The sequence below is a fragment of the Calypte anna genome, chromosome 5A (assembly GCF_003957555.1).
Source record: "Calypte anna isolate BGI_N300 chromosome 5A, bCalAnn1_v1.p, whole genome shotgun sequence".
NCBI lineage: Eukaryota > Metazoa > Chordata > Aves > Apodiformes > Trochilidae > Calypte > Calypte anna.
Window position 1 is genome coordinate 32879435 of NC_044251.1, and position 23119 is coordinate 32902553.

Sequence of the window (23119 nt, forward strand, 5' to 3'; positions counted from 1 at the left end):
GGACGTGCAGCCAGGGTGTTGGTGCTCACCACCCTCTAACAGGACCTGGGAGGGATGGCGAGGTCCTCAGAGTAGAGCTGGGGGACCACCAAGGTCTCCTCCCAGTCTCCTTCCAAAGCAGCTCTCACAGGCTACCCACGGACACGAGGAAGAGGGAAGCCTTGGAAAGGAGCTGGGAGCAAACCAGCTCCTGGGACTGAACAAGGCTCTGGTTCATGCTGGGGGGGACCTGCCCCCTGCACTGGTTTTACTGCTTCTCCTTTAGCCTCCTCCAGGCTGAGCCCATCACGTGCCCCGGGTCCAAGGTCCGGCCCGGTGGGGGTTGTGGAGGTGAGGGCTGACATCCTACTGCAAAATGAAGCACATGTTCGTCCTCCTCACTGTCCTGCAGCTCCTCGGTGAGTATGCCCAGGGGTCTGAGCGCTGTGGTGAGCAGGGGTGCCTGCCGGACAATTTCATCCTTTCAGGTCTGCTTTTGGCAACTCTGTTCCGGAGCAGAGCTGCAGGCTCTCTCACTTAAGGTCTATCTGTAAGGCAAGTGAGGAAAGGCATTTCCAAGCCGACAGAGAGAAAGCAGAGGGCTGAGGCTGGGATCACTGCACTATGCCTGCTGCAGCTCCGCGGCTCGGGCTTTCCTGTTCTTGCTGGAAGGCAGCAGCTCTGCACTGCAGGACACGCTCTCTGTTGAATATGGATGCTGTTGTGATGTTCAAGGACTGCGCTTCCCTGGAGACAAGGCTGATTGAACAGCACGCTGAAATTCCCAGGGCTGTGGAGGGTGCAGGAATGCATCAGCACGGCTGGATTGGGGAAAAGCCTTTCCAAGCAAGAGGATTTAACCTCTGTGGCCCCACAGCCCCACTGTGGAGGAGCTGCTGCCGCTGGGTGGGCACACGGAGCCATCCCTCCGGGGTGGTGGGGAATGAGTTCCTCTGGCCACAGCCCCTTTGCATCTGCCGGGACCTGAGGGCTGCGTGCAATGGGGCGGGCGGAACCTTTCTGTTGGAGCTTTCGCCCCTCTGTCCCCAGCCTTCCGAGGACTGGAGGGATGCAAAGTCAACCACAGCAGAGTCAGAAGAACTTGCCCTTGCCATCTCCCGTTCTTAGGCTGTTACAGTCTTTATCCCCAGTGGGTTTTAAAAAGGCTGTGGGGCGTGGGGTGTTTGCTCTGCCTGAGGGCTGAAAGCAGTGGCTGCAGCCCAGGGCTGGGGGAGCCCCTCTGCACCTTGCAGTAGGGCCCCAGCCTCTATTCCTACATTAGGGCTTGCATTCTGGTTTGAAACACATGGTTTCATCATAGCCCAGACGTGGCTACCTATGGCAGACTGTCTCAGTAGAACCCCTGGCAGAATCAGTGTGAACTACTCACAGAGGTGATCTTGTGCTGAGAAAGCCTCTGCAGAGCCTGTTTAACACTACCAACCACATCCCTCCCCATCACTGGGACTAATGGGGCCCAAGCTTTCTACAGTGCATCTTCCCCCATCATCTGGTGTCCCTCATACACCCCTGTAGTGAAATGAGGGAACCAGGTGTCACTAATTACCAGGTAGTGGGCATGAGCTTGTGTTAAGCCCACCTGTGCCTGATTAAGGCGGGCCCTAATTGCGCATGAGCAGGATTAGGGGGCCAATAAAAGGTGAGGCTTGAAGCACAGGCTCAGCTCATTCCTGAGCAAGCCAGCAGAGAGGTCAGCTGATTCGGGAGCAATAGCACTGAGCTAGGCTAGTCAGCCCTGAGGGCTATAGACTCAGAGCACTATTCATGAGTTTCTGCTGGAACACCTGGTTGGACCTTGCAGCAGCGTGGCCTAAGAGAGGTTCGTCTTGCAACACACCCCCTTCCTCGCTGGGCCAGGGGGTCACTGCACCCCCTCCTACCCTCCTCTCCACCCCATCTCCAATGCCCAAACCCCACTCCACTGCCTGATCCCTTCCATCACTGGCTTTATATGTATTTTGGAGGGTTTATAGGGTTTTCTTCTAAAAATGAGATGACCCATATTTAGGAGCAGTTGTGGTTTTTTGTTTGGTTTTTTGGGTTTTTTCCCTCTCTTTTCTGTCTCATAACTCACTTTCCCAAAGTCATTTAATTCAGGCTGCTGAGGATTCATCTTCAGCTGAACATGCACCTCCCAGCCAAGCCTGGGCAGTACCAGGCCAGGAGGTGTGCAGCTCAGCTGTGCTCATGCAGACAGAGCAGCTCAGAGGTGAAACCAATCTCTCCTCCATCTCAGCTCCTCCAGCCAAGCCCTGGGGCTTGTTACTGCAGAGACCTTTGGGCAGGACCACCACTATCCTGGCAAGCCCCATGGGGAAGACCTCTATTTCCTGACCTGCCAGTTCCTCAGGCTGCAGGACACTGTTGAATCCTTCCCCTCCAGCCACAAACTCATGAAACTACCCCATATTTTCTGCTGTGCATCACCTAATAAATGCCCTTTCTCCTCTCTCCTTGTGGTCCTGCCAGCTCTGTGTGCCCACTCCGCACCAACAGGAGGCACAAAGGTTGAGGTGTCTCTGCACATTGGATTAGCCTGAGCAGAAACAAAAACCACTGCAATGAATGTTTCAGTACCAGGTGTACGTGTTTCTTTCCCATTGCCTGCAGGAATTTCCTGCCTTCTCTCTGCTTGCCAAGTATTTGTCCCTTACTCCTAATCCTACCTGGGTGAGTAAAACCCTCACCCAGCCAAAAAAATCTCCTGTGCACAGGAGGTTGTGACTGCTCAACTGGGACCACGCAGGGGCTGCTCTTGGGTTAGAAATCCCTAAATCTAACCCCAAAAGGCCAAGCCATTCCATAGGACACCCTGGAGAGGGCTCCCAGTGCTTCCCATGGACTGGTCTCCAATGATTTCCCTGTTTCTCCCAGCTGCTGCCGCCGCCGTGTACAAGCAGTGGATCCCCAACACCAATTTTGAAACCATCTCCAACTGGGATAAAGGCAGAGTCCCCTGTGCCAGAGACATGGTTCATTTTGAGAAGAACAAGGTATTGGACGTTTATTTCAGTTTTATTTTACTTTTTGCAAGATGCCATCGGGTATTGGAAAAGCTCTTTAACTGCTGGGATAATTTTATTTTTCTTTTCTTACAGGACATCTCAGTCTTCGTCAGGTCTCCCCACATGCTGACAGACATGGTAAGGCAGTGTGTGGTGGCCCTGGGAGGGAGGGCAAGGGCAGGGCTGGGGATGATCCTGCCAGCCAGCTGGTATGTCCCCCCGTCTCCCTCTCCAGGGACTTATACACTTTGCTCTGTGGTCCAGCCTGACCGAGGATGCCTCAGCTGGGATGGGGGACAAGGGCCAAAGGAGCCTGGGTCTGTTTGTACCATGGACCAAAAAAGCCTATTTCTAGTACTTTTTTTTTTTTTTTTTTTCCCATTAGAGGAGATGAGGGGGAGCAGCACTTTCATTTGGAAGAAATTAATTTGTCCACCCCAAAGGAAGGAGAAAACCCTCTACCAGGGGATGAGACCTTGGCAGTAGTTTGCTGAGGAGTGCCAACCCACAGCATTGCCAATTCAGAGCAGGCTCTAGCCCCAGGCAGAGGCTAAGTGAAGCTGACATCAAAATATCTTGAAATGAAAACAAACCATTCTGGGAAATCCCAAAATGTTGCTTGAGAAATTTTCTTTCAAGTGCCATTGGGTTTTTTTATTTTTCTGCAGCATTAACCTGGCTGTGGCAGGAGAGGCATGACACCCTACTGAAATGCATGTGCTGACTGAGATAAGACTAGGGGGGAGCTTCCCTCCAAGGGGCTTCTGAGCATCCTGTTGTCCCCTCAAAAGAGAAGCCATGCCTGGAGCAGGCTGACAGGTGGCCATGAGAGCACAGGGTCTCAATCCCCATGATTTGGAGGATCCAGTTTAACAGGGAAGAATGAAAGAGAAAAGGAAACCCAACTGCCCCAACATGCCCGTGTAGTCAGAGTTGACCCCTACACCAGCATGGGGATAGCACAAAGTGGGCTGGATCCCATCTGCCAAACCTCCCACCCTGGACAGGATGAACTTGTGGCTGAGTTTTCTCTCTCAGTTTCAGGGCAGTTTTGCCTTTTTATTGGCCATTAAATCCGAACAAGACCTTAAAATTTATGTGGTGTAATTTGTTCAGGCTGTCTACACCTCTAATAGTTTTGATGCTTTAATAATGCCATGTGGCACATTTAATCCCTCTATAAATATTTGGAGGAGTTTCTTTATATGGCATTTTAAATATGAATTTTGAAGGAAAGAATGTACTGGGGAAATACTTACAAATATAATGTAATAAATGATGTGGAATTTACTCAGAGAAGAAAAGAGCAAAATACCACTCCAGTAGATTTTACTTACAGATGAATGTATAACATTTTTGAAGTCCTTTCATTAGAGGCCTGTGAAGTGCATAATTGCAAAGCAGTTTTATTCATTACAGCGTGAGCCTTTCACAACCAAGCTGAAGAGCTGAGCTGGAAGAAGTCCTGCTGCCAGCTGAAAGAGAGGGAGGTACAGCACAACCTTTGCACAACTAATGACATCCATGGCTGTGCTGCTGTGCCTGGCTGCTCAGGTGGACATTTTCCATTGCAGCTGAGTGATGTGGTCAGGGTGCTCTAGGGGCCCTCAAATCATCCTCATCAAAGAATTCATCTGTCCTTGCAGGAGCCCCCCAGGACCCTCTGCTGCCCTGGGATTTCTCTGGGATCCCACTGCTGCACAGATTCTAGGGTTGCAGTGAATATTAATAGTCCCAGCACTGTGCAGGAGGGTGGGGAAGTAGGGAATGACTAAATCATTGTGGACACACCAGTGGTGAGAGCACAGCACTGTTGCCCTCCAGCCAGGGGCTCTCCCCACTGCTGTGCTGAATTGCTCTGCCCCTGAGCAACCAAGCTGTTATCAGGCTATAAGCTGAAGCACAGCTCATGCCTTCCTTCTGAGTGTCACAACAATCTGCAATGAACTGTCTCAGCAAGTTTCCTAGCATGCTGGTTAATATTTCTTTTCAATGTCAGCTCAGCCGTCTCCCTCCCAGGATCTGCCGGGCTCTGTTGTCACCAGGTGATAAGGAGACTGCCAAGATTAGGGATGAAAAAGAAATAAAACGCAGCACCTGAGCCAGTCTGCCACTTGTGGGGATGGCATGAGATTGGGCAACTGGCTGGTTAGAAAATGAATTGGTTGTGAGGCTTTATGCAGAGGCTGGGCTGCACCTGTTCAGCTGCTGGCTGTGCTGCTCTGGAGCATTAATCACTTAAATCAGCAGGAATACATTAAGTTTTAGAGTCACCATGGAGATGCTATACAGCCTCTGGCCAAAAAGAGAAAAAAAAAAAGAAAAAAAAAAAAAGAAAAAGTGTTGCTTGCTTGCTATAGTAGTGCAGGAGGAAATTCATGGCCAGGAGTGAAGGGGCTGGGCTCTCACTGATTTCATGAGGATGCTGTCTGCTGTGGCAGGTGCAGAGGGGGGAGATGCTCTGTGCTGGTGCATTGCTGGTGAAGGGGCAGCATGAGACCTCCCATCCCAAGTCCACAGATGAATGGAGCAAGTAGTGGGGTGCCAGTCAGCACCCCTTAGGCATTTATATTAAAGGAAACACTCCTGCATGGTGAGCCCTTGGGCTCCCATCCCAAGCACTCCCATGTGGACACCAGCAGAGTGCTGGGAGCTGCTTACTCAGGAGGAGGTTGGGGCTGTTGGAGCATGCAGCCCATCTCCCAACTCAGAGGAAACCAGGAAACCCATTTATCACCCAGCTCAGTGGTTATTTGGTCTGAAGTTTCAAGTAGGTCCCTAATTCAGCCATACGCTAAATCCATCTTAAGCTTAAGTGACTCTGCAGCACAGCCTTTGTGATTAGGCTGGATTTTCTATGGTATTTAGCTGCCTAAAGATGCAGATCACTATTTAGCCAGCTTTCAATGTCACCTGGGAGTAAATCCACAAAAAATGATGGAGATGCCTGATGTGGTTGCTCCAGGGCAAAGGGGGCTTTGGCATTGCTTACGTCCCTACTGGGGGAGAAGGGGGGCTCTTAGGGTTTGGGGCCCTCTGGCTATGGCTGTGCTCCTAGAGGGAGCCAGGACAGAGCACAGCTGTGGCTGCCAGCCCAGTCTTTGCCCCGATAACACCAGCCTGGGTGCAGTTTGTGCTGGAGCCAGCCAGGATGGCAGCATGGGCCAGGAGGGGATGATGCTCCTTGCTATTTTGGGTTGGCAGGAATCAGGTTTTAGCCACGTGGGCCGAGCAGCCTCGCTCGACCCTCATGATGCCAGAGTCAGGGCACTGCCCGGGTTATTCAGCGGCACCGATGTCACCTCCCCAGCTCTGCCCCAACACCGAGCCCTGACACCATGGTGGCAGCTGCCTGTACCTCCTGCCTTGCCTGCACCTCCCCTGCCCCACCAGGAGGGGAGGCAAAGGCTGGGGAGAGGTCAGGAGTATGAGGGACACTGGGATCTAACCAGGGAGTCCTCACCCAGCCTTATATTTTTAGCTGCCTAATTGTGAGAGCAGAATGTACTCGACTGTGCTGCAGGATGCTCCTGCTCGGTTCCTGGCAGAGACTGATCTCAAAATGCCAATTGCTCTCCAGGGGCACTGGCTCTGATGAATTGCCACAGTTTGTGTTCGTCCCAGGCACCAGCACTCCCTCCCCCCTGCTTCAGAATCACAGAATTATCCGGGTTGGAACGGACCTCTGAGATCATCAAGTCCAACCCTTAATCCACTACCATCGTGATTCCCAGACCATGGCACTGAGTGCCACATCAGTCTCTTTTTAAAAACCTCCAGGGACAGAGAATCCACCACCTCCCTGGGCAGCCCATTCCAATGCCTCATCACCCTCTCTGTAAAGAAATTCTTCGTAATATCTAACCTAAACCTCCCCTGGCAGAGCTTAAGTCCATGCCCTCTTGTCTTACTGGTAGCTACTTGGGAGAAGTGCCCAACCCCATCCTGGCTCCAACCTCCTTTCAGGGAGTTGTAGAGAGTGATGAGGTCTCCCCTGAGCCTCCTCTTCTCCAGCCTGAACACCCCCAGCTCCCTCAGCCCTTCCTCACAGGACTTGTGCTGGATCCATTCACAGCCTCCTTGCTCTTCTCTGGACCTGCTCCAGCACCTCAATCTCCTTCCTGAACTGAGGGGCCCAGAACTGGACACAGTACTCGAGCTGTGGCCTCACCAGGGCTGAGCACAGGGGAAGAATCCCTTCCCTGGACCTGTTGGCCACACTGTTCCTGATACAGGCCAGGATGCCATTGGCCTTCTTGGCCACCTGGGCACACTGCTGGCTTCCAGGTCCCTTTCTGCCTGGCTGCTCTCCAGCCACTCTGTGCCCAAACATCAGGGTAGCAGGGCACCCAGAAATGGCATTATTTTTCCTTCTTTTGAGATGAAGGCAAAAAAAATTCACAGGAGTGTGTGTGTGTGTATGTGTGTGTGCCAGCTCATAATTATAAGCTGCAGGCTTTTTGTTTGCCATGGGAAAGGGGTGCAGTAAAACAGCCTTTTACAGTCACCTCCTCGAGTTTATTTGCTCCTTACAGGATAGTTTCCAGGAGGAGGGGTAATTAAAGGCTATGATGAGCAGAGCAGCTTGCCAGCATCCCGGGCTGGAGCGGATGCTGGGGCAGGTTTGGCTGGGCTGATGCTCTCTGGACTGGCTGCTGTCCCTCCCTGCTGGGGACAGCTCTCCCCTGCCCACACCTCCACCCCTTTCCAGCTCTCTCTGACCTTGTCTGTGGAGGGAAGTTCAGGAAAATGAGCTGAATTGGCCTGAAGTAGATTTGCCAAATGGTTTTAAGCCTCTGTGTGCCTTCTGCATCTGTAACTCAAGTCTCTTGGGCTGGTTTACCTTAACATGCTCCTTAAGCCCCTGTCTCCTTCAGATGCCTGATTTCTGCACTCTTCTGGGACCTGTTTGGTTCCACATCTGGAGGCATGCTGTGGAGCTACAGTCAAATCGATGACCTTTTTGTGTCTGTTGGGTTTTTTTATCCCCCTGTGGCTTCTATTGGAGTCTGCAGGGTGGTTTGGCAAGGGGTGTGCTGGCCAGTAGCTGTGAGGGATGCCAGGAGCTGTGCCTCCTTAGTGAGGCCAGGTGACCAAGTGATGTCTAGGAACCTGTTATGTTGGGCCTCCCCTGTGCCAGGGGACAAGGCCATTTTGGGCAGGTGATGTGGGGACCCCATGCCCTGAAACACAACGTAAACTGAGGAGCAGACAGGGCAGGGGAATCAACTCCTGTATGAATGGGAACATGGCCATGCTGCTGCCAGAGCACCCTGCACACAGGAGGAGTGGGTGAGGATGCAGGCAGAGCAGAGCAGAGTAGACAAGGGCTTCAGAAGCTCACAGGGGAAGATGCTGAAATGATGATGTCTCCTTTTCCTGTGCTTCTGCCTGCTACGGGGGCAAAAGCAGAAGGGTGAGTTATTGCTAGGAGCAATACCTGCCCAAGATGGGTCCTGCAGAGAGGAGCATTAGATCCTGTGCCCTGCTTCACACTGCACCAGCCTTCCTGAATGTGGGTTTCCTGGGGCTAAAAACTGCTTTTCTTGCCTTGTTTCCTTGGGAGGCTAAAGCCACACTCCTCATGTGCCTGGGCTGGGAGCAATTTGGGCAACAAGGTCTTAGTCCCAGCATCAAGTGACCCCTCCTCAGCTCACCCAAGGGTCTCAGGGTGTCTGCAGGCCTTGATGACCCCTCTCCAGAGGATCTGGAAAAGCCAGGGTGGGACTGGGGGCCATGGCAGGAGCAGGCTGGATCTGGCAGGAAACTGGGGGTGTGTGTTGGTGTGGGGGAAGGATGCTGGCTTGAGCATGCAGGTGGGAGCTTCACCCAGCAGGAAAATGAGTGAGCCAGTCCCCACTGATGAACCTGGGACACACTGCAGCTAAATACTCCAGAGCCACCAAAGGGATTCACCTAGGGATGAATCTGTCCCCGTGCCTCTCTAGGGCTTTCAGCCAGCAGCTGGATCCCACCCAAACAGCCACACACCCAGCTATGCTCAGACCCTCTGGCCCCAAGGGACATTGGAAAAACCCCACTATTCCCACCCCATGGGCAGCAAGGGGCTGGAGCTGCCCTGCCTGCTGCCAGCTGCATGCTGCTACTGCCCCAGCAAAGCAGAACTGGCAGATGATAAATAATTTCCCTTGCACATTAGTGCCTATGGTGGGTTACAGCAGCACTCCATGTTGCAGAAATAACCCCCTTGCATCCTCCCCTAGGATTTTTTTTTCAATGGGATACTGCCAGCACCAGCCCTGAAGCTGTCCTGGGGCTGGGTGCCAGATGAGGGGATGTACCTGGGAGTCCTGTGGATCCCCAAATCCCTACCAACCTGCTTGCTGGTGCACCCACATGTGCAGCACTGCAGAGCCCGGTGTGCCCAGGCAGTCTCAGCAGTGCATGATGAGGATGGTGGCATCATCTCACCCTAGCAACAAATTCAAACATGTTGGTGCTGTGAATTAAAACAAGGCTGGGGAAGGGCTTGCTTCAGTCATGAGCATTGCTCACCTGGGTTCCAACCAGAAACACTGCATTTTTTCCTGCACTGATGATAGTGACACATCAGCCACGCTGCTGCTGTCACTCATCTCAGCACAATGCTCATGAATTGAGCAGAGATGGGGTGTGCCAGAAGCCAGTTCAAAGCCACCCACTTCAAAAGCTGCCTCTCAAGCTTTTGCTGACTTTTTTCTTTGTAGTTTTAGAGATTGGTTTCATTTTCACTTCCACATCAGGGCAGTGGGATTCTTATTAGTGCAGTGCTGGGGTTGCAAATGTGATGACTCTGGGCTGAGAGACATTTGGGGTCTTTCCTCTTTTTTTTCTTTTTTTTTGCTGACTTTGATGAGAAAAATGATTTCACTTGTCATTACACTTGATAATGATGACTGAGGAGATAAGTCATTTTCCAGTATCAGGGGTGGGAGATGAATAATGGGACTCTGAGCTCACTGTATTAATGGCCCTGGAGTATGGGTTGGCAAGAGCAAGGGAAAGCAGATGAAACTGCCAGCTTTTTGGCTCCAGTCCTTTAGTACATGTCATTGCTTGGTTCAAAATGTACTTGGAAAGTAGCCCAGTCTATATGCAATTTCTATACTAAACTCCCAAATGCAGAAAGCCACTGCCCAACCAGAGGCTCCATTTGTTGTCCACTGTAGTGAACTGAGATACTTAACTTATGTTAAGATTAAAAAAAGGCCAAATTATTTACAGGTAGCCATCCACTGGACAATGGAGCCACTTCTGAAAGGCTGTGTGCATCTGGGGGAGGGCTGGTGGTGGATGAGCAGCACATTCATGTTTGTGGGCAAGGAGCAAGGAGCTGCAGGAGCCAGCCTCAGGAATTCCTGATACGAAGCAGAAGTACAGGGCTCTTCTTGCACTTCATGTTAGTGTAGATGAAGTGATGAGGTGACTCCATCCCCTGGCTGATGTTGTGTTGTGTTGTATTTTAACTCCAGAGCTGGTGCTAACAGACTTTGGGCAGTCCCAGAATGTGAAGGGGTCAGCATCTGGGACACTATGTCCCAGTCTTCAGGGCTCTCATTTCTCTGCCAAACTCTCACTCACAATGCACAGCTTCCTCTGGGCTTGGGAAGTCCAACCAGCCTGAGGTTTTGGCCTCTTTGGTGGAGGGATAGGTAAGCTCCATGTCCTGCATGGTCACCACAGGCCATGTAGGAAACTCTGATACACAGCTATAGACAAATGGTAACTACAGAGAAAAGAAATGGCAGGGTTGAGAGCAGGGACTTCCCAACTCTCTGGTCTTGATCCAGCCACGTTTTACAAATGCCAACTTCTGCAGCCTGGGAAAGCAATCAGAGGTCACCCAGTCATGGCCCTGCTGTACTATCCATCCCTGTCACCAGCAGCCACTGTCTGATTTTATTTCCTCCGCCCGAAGATCCCTCCAGCCATGGGCCTGAGTGCCCACAGGGGACTACTGTCAGGAGCTGGTACTTGGTGTTGCTGAAATCACCCACTGCATCCTATCCAAACCCCCCACCCTGAGCAGCTCACCCTGAGCAGCAAACTGGGCCAGAGGCAGCAGTGAGGGTCTCAGCTTGGAGTGCTCAGTGGTTTTGGGAGAAGGGACTTGGCTGGTAGTGCTGCTGGTACCTACTCTGGGTATAGGTGTTCATTGACTGCTCCAAAGTGTCCCACCACCCATTTCTGCATGGGTTCACAGGAAAACAAGCCAGGGCATTTCTGAAGTGATGCAACTTGTGAAAGAAACTGGTGGCACAGACCTTGCCCATCTCAAAGCATGCCAAGTTGTGAGCTTCAGAATGTCACTAGGCACAGCTTTTATATCTGCAGATAAAGGGCATGTTGCCATTCATATCCTGACAGCCCTTTCAGCCTCTTTCAGTGTTTCAGTATTGGAAAGCTTTGCTTTACTCAAGAGTAATAGAAATTCAGAAAAACATGTGATGTGGTGTCCAGTTAGGCATGACACATGCTATGGTCTCACAGGGCATAGTCTGTAGGCAAATGCTTCTTTCCTGGCCAGTGGGGAGACTCCATACCCTTGGGGCAGATGTTGCCCAGACCTCAACTATACACCTCATTGTATCCTCTTGTCCAGCCCAACATCTGACTTTGCTGGGTCTGAAACAAATGGTGCACAGGAGCAGTGCAGGCTTCTTCTCAGTAGCAGCCACCCTCTGCTCTCTGCCTTGGCTTCATAGTTCCTGAACCAAGAAAGGAACCTGGGCTATGGCCTTCAAAGCATCTCACCACCAAGGCACTGCTGCTTGCATCTCGGGGATGAGGAGCTTTTAGCTATGTCCATCTCCCCTGCCAAGAATGTCCCTGTGTAGGACAGGGCATCCTCAGGCAAAACTGCCCCAAGGACAGAGAGCTATTGCAGCCACTCACAGCAGTCATTCATAAGTCTTGCTTTCTCTAACCTACATTCATAATTAAAGACCAATTAAGTGGAGGAAATCTTAAAATCCCATCTAACGTGCTTCTGCCTGAGCAAAGGACCCAGTGCATGAGCATAACACATTCCTGGAGAGCTTCCAGCTGCTGTCTTAGAAGAGATGCTAGAAGTCTTGATAGACCAAGTTAGGGGAGAACAGGGACTTGAGCATCACTCAGTCCTTGACACATGAACACACCGAGGGAAAACTGTCTTTCTCTCTGACAATTTCTAAATGTGAATCAAGATGGGCTGGGCTGAATAACCCATGTGCTGTGAATGAGTTGCCTGACTCTGTTCTTTGCCGAGGCCTGGGGTCAATAATGCCAGCTGGTGGCTACAGCTCTTTGCTGAAAGGGCTTCCATAGCCAATGAGCTGACACCTCACCAACCATTGCTGGGGTCCTGGAGCTGGGTACCCATTAAGCAATGGGACCTCTGGGCACTTGCAGAATAAGCTTGTGTTTTTCATGGCATATGAATGTGTAAAAACATTCCTGAGCTGCCTGGGGGAGGGGTTGTTCAAGAGGAGGAAAGAGCTGTCAGAAGACCTTATTTTACTTTTTCCTTGTTCTTGCTTTCCTGAATACTTCATGCTTTTTGTGGCTGCTGGAAGGTAAAGTCAAATTGTATCTCCCTGTTGCAGTGTCCCCATCTATAAAAATGGGAGCTGATGGTTTCCCACTAATGTGGGGCACAGTGAGGGTAACTCCTAATGACTATAAAGTGTCTCGGAGACAGCAAGTGTAACAGGCAGCCTAATAATTAGCATTGTTATTTGATTACAGGCCTGGGTGGCTGGCAGTGGGACTGTGCAGTAATACTCTGAATCTCTTCATCTAGTACCTGCCCCTGAATGGAGAATTTGTGCTGGCATCAGGTGCGGGATTCGCAGCTTTTGATGGCAGCTGGGATCCAGGCTGTGACTCAGGTATTTTGTGCCCAGACCAGTCACCCCATCAGCCCATGATTAGTCACACAAACTCAGCCTGAAGGCTTATACAAAGCTCTTTGCTGTCCCACCTCAGTGCAAAGTGGATCACTCCTCTTGCAATACCTACCTTTTCTCTGATGACCTCCCTTTTTTTTTTTTTTTTTTTTTTTTTTAATTTTTTTTTGCTGTGAGATCACCTGTCTTCTAAAAAAGTAATTATAGCAGGGAATCCTTTGAAGCTGTAGCAGAGAGGCAGCTACTGTGTGTATTTGACCCTGCCTATTAAGAATGCAGCCACATCAAAGCCCTTGTTTCCTTTGCCATGGTATTTCTAAAGAAAACTGGTTAGGAATTACACACGGTGAGCTGAACTGCAGCCGTCACAGTGAGCTGGGTCTGATGCATCCGGGCACAGAGGAGCAAACACTTCCATCCCTCCCCCTGAGCCTCCAGCTCAGGGTTGCTGTGACTGAGAGAGCAGGTTTGTTTCATCAGTGCCTCTTCTCTGAAACCTGTTTGCCAGAGAGATGTATTTGGGAGATTTAAGAGCTACCTAATGCTTTCAGTGGCAAGTAACCTTATAGTTTGGCTGCAGAAAACAAAGAGTCCAACTAGAATGCCTGTGCCCGTGCTCAGATTAGTAAAAAAAAAATAAGATGAAAAAGAGAGAAAAACCCTAAACAGGTCTACCTAGAGGAAGCACTGTAAAGTCAGGCTGTCTGCAGCCACTCTGAAAACCTTCATCCCTATAATTTTTCTTCTTTGGGTCTGTTTGCCCCACACTGGGGATGCTTTGGCAGCTGCACATTGCACTGATCTTTTCCTGCTGACCACGTGCTACTCCCCTGAAATCAAGGTGTTTCTGGGGCAACTCTCACACACAGGTTTTTTTTAAAAGCATGATTTTAAAATTAATGCAAATAAGACTGTTGATAAACACCTGCATGCTTGCTGAGTTGGTAAAGATTCAGCTGCTGGGGAAGGGTGGGAAGGAAGTAGGGCACTGAGTGATGGTACCAACCATGACCAGCAGGGAGGCAGTTAATGGTTAAATGGGGCACTGGTTTTGGGGTTGCAGAGCCAGTCACATTTCTGCAGGCCTGCCAAGATGCTTGCAGACTGAGACATGAATTATTATACATGTTTTTATCCCAGGTAGCTGCTGTTCAGCATTTGTGCAACTCTTTTTGCCCTTAGCCATATAGGTGAGCTTTAAAGAAGGGGGTTTAAGAACATCCCTGTGGGATCTGAGGTCAAATGCCTGCAGACAGCAGCAGGGTCCAGGCTGAGCTGCTGAGACCCCATCCTGGAGGGCTGGAAGGGTTTGCCAAGCTCCTGAAGTTCCTACATTGGCTGTCAAGGAGGGTGATGCCAGGGCCTTCCCTTTGCTCCCTGCCCGTAGGGTGAGCTCCCCTTTTGCAATCCAAGCAGTTCCTGGATTTATCAACCCAGATGCATCTGTTCGGGCTGTGAATTTGGGTCTGGTTCATGCTCAACCTTTTGTGCTGCTTTTCCAGGTGCAACGCTGAGGTTCACTGATGCCGAGAACCACACGTGGTTCAACCCCATGCTGTGGCAGGTTGTCCCCCCTGGCAGAGAGCTTGAGGCAAATGGGCACCTCTTCTCTGTGGATGAGGAACGTGTCCCGTGTCACTATGATGATGTTATCTTCCAGCCCCAAACCTCCTTCCGGGTAAACATCGACTCATCACAGCAAGTGATTCATCTCCGCAGCATCTCTCTCATGGGCCAGGTAACGTGGGGTTGATGAGAAACCAGCTCAACACCATGGCCCCAGAGTGGGTCAGGAGAGGAAGAACCAGCCAAGGGTGGAGGAAGGGGATTGTGGGGGCAGATGGGGCACTCCCATGGTTCTGCAGCTTCATGGGCTGCTGCTGCTGCTGTGAGTGGTCTTGATGATCTTTTTTCCCTCAGCTGGTTTGTTATCACCTCCCTCCCTGCAGTGGGGGAGCAGAAACCTTCTCACTATTCAAATTTAAAAAAAAATGCCCAATGTGCATGGGTCAGACGGCCAGAAAATGGCATCTTCTCTGGTGCCCAGGGACTGCCCCCTTCTGAAGCACGTGTCGGCAGCTGCACCACTCAGGGACCCTTTGGGGACATCTCCCTCCCTCCCCTGACCTTAACACGGCCCAAGGCCTGGCAGTTGTTTCCTAGCTTTGCTTTTTAATTGATTGGAGGGATAATTATAGAAACCCTGGCAGCCTGCTCTGCTTCAGGCTGGGAATCAAGTGCAGGGTGAGCTCCGTCCCTTGCCGGTCGGAGGAGTGAAAGATTACAGACACTGCAGCAGTAAACACAGGCTCCTTCCAGGAGTGAGAGATCCAGCAGAGGTTTCAGGTGTTATTTATTATTCCTACTGCTGTGCTGCCTGGGATCTGCCATTTCGGGTCCTGGTGTTGGGTAACTGCTTTGTGAGTAATTAACTCAATCAATGTCCAGGCAGGTGCAGGCAAGTCTGGACAAAGCAGCAGACCATGGCAGGGCTCACTTTGGGTACCTGTAGTCCCAGGGATGCAGAGGTGAATGGTCTTGAGTGCTTGGAGTGGTGCTGGTCCTGGGGAGTACCTCATGGCACAGAACTCCCCCCAGCTGGCTGTCCCCCAGGGAGGAGGCTGCTGCTGAGCTATGAGATGGAAGGGGAAGGTGCTTTTTATTTATGTGGCTCTATAAAGTATTTCTTGAAAAGTGACTTTATAAGCTACTTTGTTCCCTTGTAGCAAGCCTAATCCTTGCTCTGTGTAGGGCATTCTCACCCCAGGACCTGAGAAATCCCCCTGTTGAGCTAGGGCATGGAGAAGTCTCCTGTGGAAGACACTGGTTGAGGGAATTGCCAATGGTTTGACAGGATGAGGCTGATAAGTCCAGTTCATCCTTTGCTAGTACTAAGTCCACTGAAATACTTCCCACATTAATGGAAAACATCTCAGATCCAAGCCTGGTCCTCCCAGTAGTGATAATTCGTATTGTCTGGGCCTGCAGAAAGAGGTGAAGCAAGGACTAAAAAAAACCCCAGCCACCTCATGATATATCTGTTGTCCTTTTCTGTTTGTTTTAAATTAGAAAGGGCTTTTTGTTAGACCAACGGGAAAGCCCTTGTGGGTGTGTAGGCAGGATCTTCCTGCAGCACTCCCTGACTGCCATGGGGCAGCCCTCAGCTGCCAGATGTGGCACCAGGGGCCCAGGCAGCCCAGGGACAGCAGTGGGATGGGGTTGGGGATCCTCACCTGCTTTGCTGCTTTTTCCCATGCAGGAGCTCAGCAGCCCTGAGGCCTGGGCTGAGTACCTGCAGGCTTCCTCTGCCCAGCTGCAGTTTCATGGCAATGGCACTCTGCAGGTGACAGGCACTGGCTGTCCTGACAAGTCTGGCTGCCCCTGTGGGAACAGCCTGGTGAGTCCTCCTGTTGCAATTGGGGGGGTTGCCATGGCAGTTTGTGGGGTGAGGGACTGACACTGCCTTTGTCTTCTTTAGGATGGCCACCGCATCTGTGCAGCCCTGCTCAGGGCATCGGGGAGTCAGTGCCCAACACCAGCCTGCAGGAACCCTTTGCAACCCCTTGGCCACTGCTGCAGGGTCTGTGGTGAGTGGGGGACACAGCCCTATACCTCCCCCCTGCCATGCCAGCTGTCCCAGCCCCCCTCCCCTGGCTCCATGGGTGGCAGCTGGGTGGGTGGGTGGGTGCTGCTGGTCATGGGCTGAAGTTTTGATGCATCACTGCTCCCGTGGGTCCCATCTGCAGGTCCCATCCTCATCCCACGTGCAGCCCTCCTGGGGCACCTCTCTGAAGCATCAGCCCAGCTTTTGGGAGCCTGTTCTGAGCTGGAGCCCTTTGTCCCTGCTTCTGGTTTATTCTGTCAGGATGTCACAGCTCGTCAAGCTAATAGGGCTCTGCTGAGTTTATGCAGCAGAAAACAGTCAGAAGAAATGCACCTTTTTCACTGTAATGTCAGCCTTTCAACAGCAAGTTTATTTCATTTCAATAAAATAAAAACATGCAGGTTGACAGCATTCCCTCTGCAATGGGCTCTTCTCCATTAATTTACCTGGAAGGTTGCTAAGGGGAATTTTTCATGCACAATTGGACCTAGACACTCAGTATGTCACACTAAATTCATTAGAACAGCACCATATGTTTCTCCGACGTGCTCCTAAAAGCAGAGCCCACTAAATCCTTTAGGGTGATTTTATATTTCAAGAAATGCTTACCTGCATTTTTTTTTCCAAGGAAAATATTTGACTCAATGGCTGCAGTGCAGCATTACAGGGGACTGCAGCTGTGCTCTCCTCTCCACTTTCCTCCAAAGCCAAGGTAGCATTGCTGAATCACAGCTTTGAATCACACCCCAAAACCAAGTACACACAGAACTTCCTGGAGACACACATGGGAGGAAGCTTTCCACGGAATGCTTCTCTCTGGAACAGAGTGGAAACCAGAAGCTTTTCATCAAGCCCAGTTGATAGAAAGACTAGTGAGGGAGAGAGAGGTATCATGGGCCAGTGATACCCAGGCAGGGCTCTGGAGTTGCCTCTCCTGAGCCCAGCCAGACCAGTTGAACCAGAGGGTCCCCAGTGCCTTTGGTGGCAGTGGGGACTCTGCTGCTGTGGCAGCTCTCTGCCCAGGCTTGGTGATCATGTCATGTCTGTCTGTTTTCGGGCTGCAGGAGCCATCATTAACCTGGATTTCACTCCCGATTTTGACCTACAGAAGTACCAGGACAGACTGGTGCAATCCTTCCTGAGCCAGGTACATCAGCCCACTGGGTCAGGAAGAGCCATTTCTGCCAGTGACTTGATGCTGCTGGGGCTACCTGGGGGTGCATGTGGTCCCAGCCATTCAGGGGGGTTTGGCCTTGCTCCCTACCACCCTGTAGGACTCACCTACCTCCCACATTTGGCCTCTTAGATGTGCCAGCTTGCCATGGGGACTGATGTATCCTCCCTTGCTCCCCACCTCCTGTGCTCCCCACCACATCTGGGCAGGAAGAGCTGCTGGCATGCAGATGGGGGAGGATGATGCAGGGGGACATGCTGGAAACCCTGTCCTAGAAAAGAGAGGGGGCCAGTCAGGAGGTCAGGTCTAGATAACACAGGCAGTCAGCCTATGGGGCTGGGATCATGCAGCAGGGGATCTCGTGGCTTCTGGGAGATGGCTCCCAGCACTGGGCTGCTTCATTCTCCAGTAGGGAAGCACTGGGTGGGAAATGGGCAGAGGTCAGCAGGCAGATGCAGCACAAGGCATCAGTCCCTGCTGCTGCTTGTCAGGCACAGCGTGACACCCCTCCTGTGGGCTGGGGGCTGCCAGGACTAGGGGTGTGCTCAGGGTTGTGCTGGGAGGATCGATGTCAGACTATTGCTCTATTGATCCTGAGCTGAGAGCTGCTGCCTGACCTCCTTTCAGCCACACATCTTAATACAGTGTTTAATGGGTGTGCCATGTGAAATTGCTTTCTCGGCGTGCTCGTCTCCACAGGGGGATGCTGCATGCTGGGTGCTGGTCACAGCTTGGAAGGGAGGGGAGATGTGAACCTCTCCTTTGGGAAGTGCAATGGCACTGCAGTAACAGGGGTGGCAGCTCTGTGAGGGGGCTCACATCAAGATTTATAGGTGGGCTTTGCTGGTGCACCCATCATAGCTGTCTGTCAAGGTGACTGATTTCTGCCTCATGGCCTTTATGTCTCTCTTTGCGTTCTGAAAAGCCCAAGTATGCCAGCGTGCAGATGGCCATATCCAAGGTGCACAAAGCACAGACCTTCCTGGGACTCGTTCCCCGAAGCTCCACTCCTCTGATCCAAATTGTGCTGATTGATGATGGAGCAGGAGCACAGAGTGGCACTGCTGCAGAGCAGCTGGCAGCAGACATCATGGAGGACATAGCACAGAATGGTAACACCACTCTCCTCCTTAGTGAGTTCCTGCAGGTGCAGCTAAACCCACTGCTGTCCAGAGCTCCTTGTCCCCCCACCAACAGTCCATGTGTCCAGTTGGGTTTTTACTCTCTCTAAGGATGGAAATTCCAGGCAACATTTCTTAAGTCTAAGTGGAATTTGCTGTATTTTGATTTTTGCCCATTGCCTCTGATTTTTGCCATTGCCCATTGCCAGGGCAGAGCAGAGGGAAAGGGTCAGCTCTCTCGACCTGCTGGCAGCCCTCCTCCTCATGCAGCCCAGGATATCACTGTCCTTCCATGCCAGGTCTGGTCAAGGTCAGCTTGGTGCCCACCAGGAATCCCAATTCCCTCTCTGCAGATCAACTTCCCAGCCAGAACGCTGGCTATGGCAGCAGCTGTGTAAGATGGCAGGTGCTGATGACCATGTAGGTCACAGCCAGAGGACCTGGTGTCTGTGTTGTGGGTAGCAGACCCGCATGGGCTTGTCCCAGTTGAATCTACCCAGCTGTGTATCCCACCCTCTGTCCCCTGGGAACATTGATCAACCTGAGAAGTGGTGCAAGACCCAACTGTAGGCCCCGTCTGCCCTGGGCATGAGTTAATGTGAGGATATGTTGTCTTGTTCAGTTCTCACCCCTGTTTCTTCCTGCCCTTTCCCAGGTGAAGCACTTGGCATTACAAGTGGCAAAATGGAGGTGGCCACTGGCAGCACTGGCAGCACTCAAGTGGGGAGCCACACACTGAGTGGGATTGCAGTGGAGACCATCCTGGGGCTACTCCTTGGTCTCCTGTTCCTTGGAGGGATCCTCTTGCTCTACAGAAAGGGAAAACTAAGGTAGGGATGTGGCTTTTACTGGCAGTGTATTGCCAGACTTCTCCTTCCTGGGGAGTGTTTTGATGCCAGGCTGTCGTTCCAGCCAGTCTGGTGGCACAGGGGCATTCAGTGCTGCCCACATCTCTGACAGTGGTGGGCATGGCCAGGCAGTCTGCTTCACCCAACATCACTGCTCTGTAAGGCAGAAGATTCTATGAAATTGTAGAACAGTTTGGGTTGGAAGGGACCTTTGAAGATTATCTAGTCCACACCTCCTTCTTGTGGAGGCGTAGACTCCACTAGAGCAGGTTGCTTACAGCCCTGTCCAGACTGACCTTAAACACTTCCAGTGGTGGGGAAGCCACAACTTCTCTGGGCAATCTGTTCCAGTGTCTCATCATGCTCATACTGAAGGATTTCTTCCTTCTATCTATTTGCCTTCTCTAGGTTAGAAGCATGGCCCTTGTTGTTCTTCATGGTTTATTGGAGGTGTGGTGGCTGAAAGGCTCTTTTAGACACTTGGAGTGATACCTCAGCCTCCTTCATGGCCAGGAGGATTTGCTTCTTGGCACAGTGCAGGTGCTCTGGTGGGGGAAGGGCTGGTGCAGCCCTGTTGGAGGTCTTCATAGCCTCTGGTCATGCTGCCCTGGAACATCTGCTGTTCTTGTAACCATTAACTTGCAACCCTACCAGGGGTGTGGAGGACTGAAACTGCCAGCTGCTAAATAGAAATGCATCAAAATCATTCAAAACACTCATCCCACAGCTTTGAGGACATGAAAGGGAGTGATACCATCCAGAAGAAAATGCAGCTTCCAGTGTGTGAGCTGCTCATGCTGTGCAGAAGGCAGTGTGGTGGTCCTAGAAGGGGGAGAGCAGGATGCACAGTACTTGACTGCACCACAGCTGGGAGCTGGTCAGAAATGCTCCTTCTCCATCAACTTTTCCCCTCACAGCTTGGAGATGGAGGGGAAAGGGCATAGGGCATCCCAGCAGTGCCTGCAGCATGTGCTTGGGGCACCTACTGTCACGGAGGGTTTTGCAGGGTTTATTGGTGGATGTCTTTGTGCTTGAGGCCATCTACTGAGCTGCTACTTCTCATCTCACCCTACACAACTGCAGGCAAGTGGGATGGATGCTATGTGTTTCATAACAAGGGGATGGGAATTGCTTAAATCTGGACATATGAAGTGCACTTGTGTCTGCCAGGGGATGCTGAGCTCCCCAGTGCTCACACTGCCCATGGCACGGTCTCACAAGTCAGATTGTTCCATCACTCACAACTCTTCCACTGGGGTTGTATTGCTGCATAGCAGTGGAGGTGGCAATGGATGCTTGCCCTGACACTCAACATGGGCTGAAATGACATTTCCTAGCAATAAACCCACACCCTCATTTAATTTCTAAATAAAACTCCCAGCCCCATAATTGCTACTTGATGATTTATCTTCCACTGACACTTCTTTGGATGCTGGACAGACCCTTTGATACCAGCTCCATCAGCAGTGGCAGGGAAGTTCATGTAGATACAGGAGACAGAGCTGAACCTGAACCCAGGCCATGTCCCCATCCAACCCCTCGGGCTGCATGTCCCTTGGTGGCTCTGGGGCAGTGCCCTTTCGAGCAGAGCTGCCGAGCACCCTGGAGGCATCTAACACCAGCAGGCATGCTGAAAATTGGGCAGGAGGCTCTGGGATCCTGCAAACAGAGTTTGCCTCCATGCAGAGGAGCCATTCTGACCACAAGCAAACCAGCAAATTCAGCTTGTTTCCACCAAGAAGGGCCTGGCACAGCCTCACTGTAGATAGCACAGCTCCTGTGTTTGCATATGTAGAGCCTCTTGGTCACAGTGGTTAAGTGCTGTGGACTCACAGGACCTGTGGCGGTGTGTGTGGACCCACTGCTGACCCCACCTGCATCAGGTGCCTGAGGCTCAGTGTCTGGGACCCTTTGGAAAAGAGTAATGAAGAAAATACTAGACATAGTACTGGTGATTAAGATGATAAAATGATAACATGATAAAAGTAATGAAAAAAAAAGTAATTAGTGCTTGTTGAGATTGCTGTGGGAACAGGTGTCAGCTCTGTGGCAATTCATTTGAGGCCACAGGGGGAGAGTGATGGCATTGAAGTGAAGCCTGTGCCAGGGTTGTCTGCCTCTAACAAAGCCTGGATACAGCAGCTTTTCCCTGGGAAAGGTACAAACCTCCCACTCCAAAGGCAGCCCAAAATTTGCCCCTGTATTTTCCTCCCCATCTCTTGTGGACACAGTGTGATGCCCAGGTCTTTCCCCAGGTTGCCCACCCTGCATCTCAGCTGGCCCTGGAACAGATTGGAGGACTTGGTGTCCCCTGCACCATCCAGCAAGAAAGGCTTTGACAATCCCATGTTTGATGTGGTGAGTTGCCACTGCCTGGGGACACAGGGATGCTTGGAGCTGTGTGCAGGAGGTGGCAGGAACCCAGCCAGGACCCTCTCAAGTTCCAGTGAGGATGTAGTGCCACTGGCAGGGATTCTTCTTTCCCCAGGCCAGGAGGGGGTTGTGGGATGGCCTTCTCCTCTCATGGGTCACCAGCTCCTTGGCTGCTGCAGGAACTCAGTGCTGGGTGGGTTTTGCCAAGGGTTTTGCTTCTCTTCCCATTCAGTTGCTTTTCCTTCCCTCTCTGTTGCAGGAGCCACCAAGCATTGACTCTAGAGAGGAGACACAGCAGGACATGGCTCACAAAAACCACCAGGTCTTCTACCTCAACCCTCTGTACGATGCAAGTGAGATGGAGATTTGATGGTGTGGCCTCATGCTGGGGGCAGCCACCTCCTCTCTGGGGATACCACCACCTCTCCAGCCCTCACAGCCCCTCACATCATCCCTGCTGGGATCTAAACCACAAGCAGATCCCACCCGAATAAAAGTGTCAATGTGGTGATGGAAACCACAGCTTAGCCACAACAGCAAGTCCTCCCTAGTGTTGCTTCTGGGTTTAAAACTGTATTTGTAGGTGTCAGTCCTTTTTAGACAGTTCAGCATTGAGATTTGGGCCTCAAGTGATACCTGGGAAAGTCAGAATCTAACTCAGCACCCCACACGTTAGCCAGCACCATGCTGGATTTGCCCGGGAAATGCAACAAGTTGAAGGTGCATCCCTGGATTCAAGATGGAAATTCAAGATGTGGCCGAGCACATTTCAGTATGTAGCCTGGAGCCTTCAGGGCTCGGACCTGTTAGATATGTTTAAAATGAGATTATTTTGCTTTATAGAAGTGGGTTTGGTGATGGGGTACCACTGTACAAGGTCCCTTGTTCCTCTTCTTGGGGACCTTGCTTCCATCCCCTGGGTCAATGTCTGAGCACAGGGATCCATCCTGAGCAAACATTTCCCTCCCCATCCCCTCTGCTGAACCATCTGAGCTTTCTCCTTTCCCCAGCACCCAGGTGCATGGTTCTAAGACTCTCTTGGACCTATCTAGGGTTTGGTGCCAGTGTTAGGGGTTCCCTGGGAGAATGTGAGCAGGGACTCAG

General features: G+C 51.5%; 1 protein-coding gene across 1 annotated transcript; it reads left to right on the forward strand.

The window, feature by feature from the left end:
• Nucleotides 1–297: 297 nt before the first annotated feature.
• AMN (amnion associated transmembrane protein) lies at nt 298–22494 on the forward strand. Its single transcript, XM_030452401.1, has 12 exons — nt 298–398; nt 2875–2993; nt 3099–3143; nt 12790–12877; nt 14398–14633; nt 16155–16292; nt 16374–16482; nt 17564–17646; nt 18599–18785; nt 19450–19624; nt 21898–22000; nt 22275–22494. Exons 1-12 carry the CDS (start codon nt 356–358, stop codon nt 22383–22385), a joined length of 1437 nt encoding a protein of 478 aa, XP_030308261.1. The 5' UTR covers nt 298–355; the 3' UTR covers nt 22386–22494.
• Nucleotides 22495–23119: the final 625 nt, after the last annotated feature.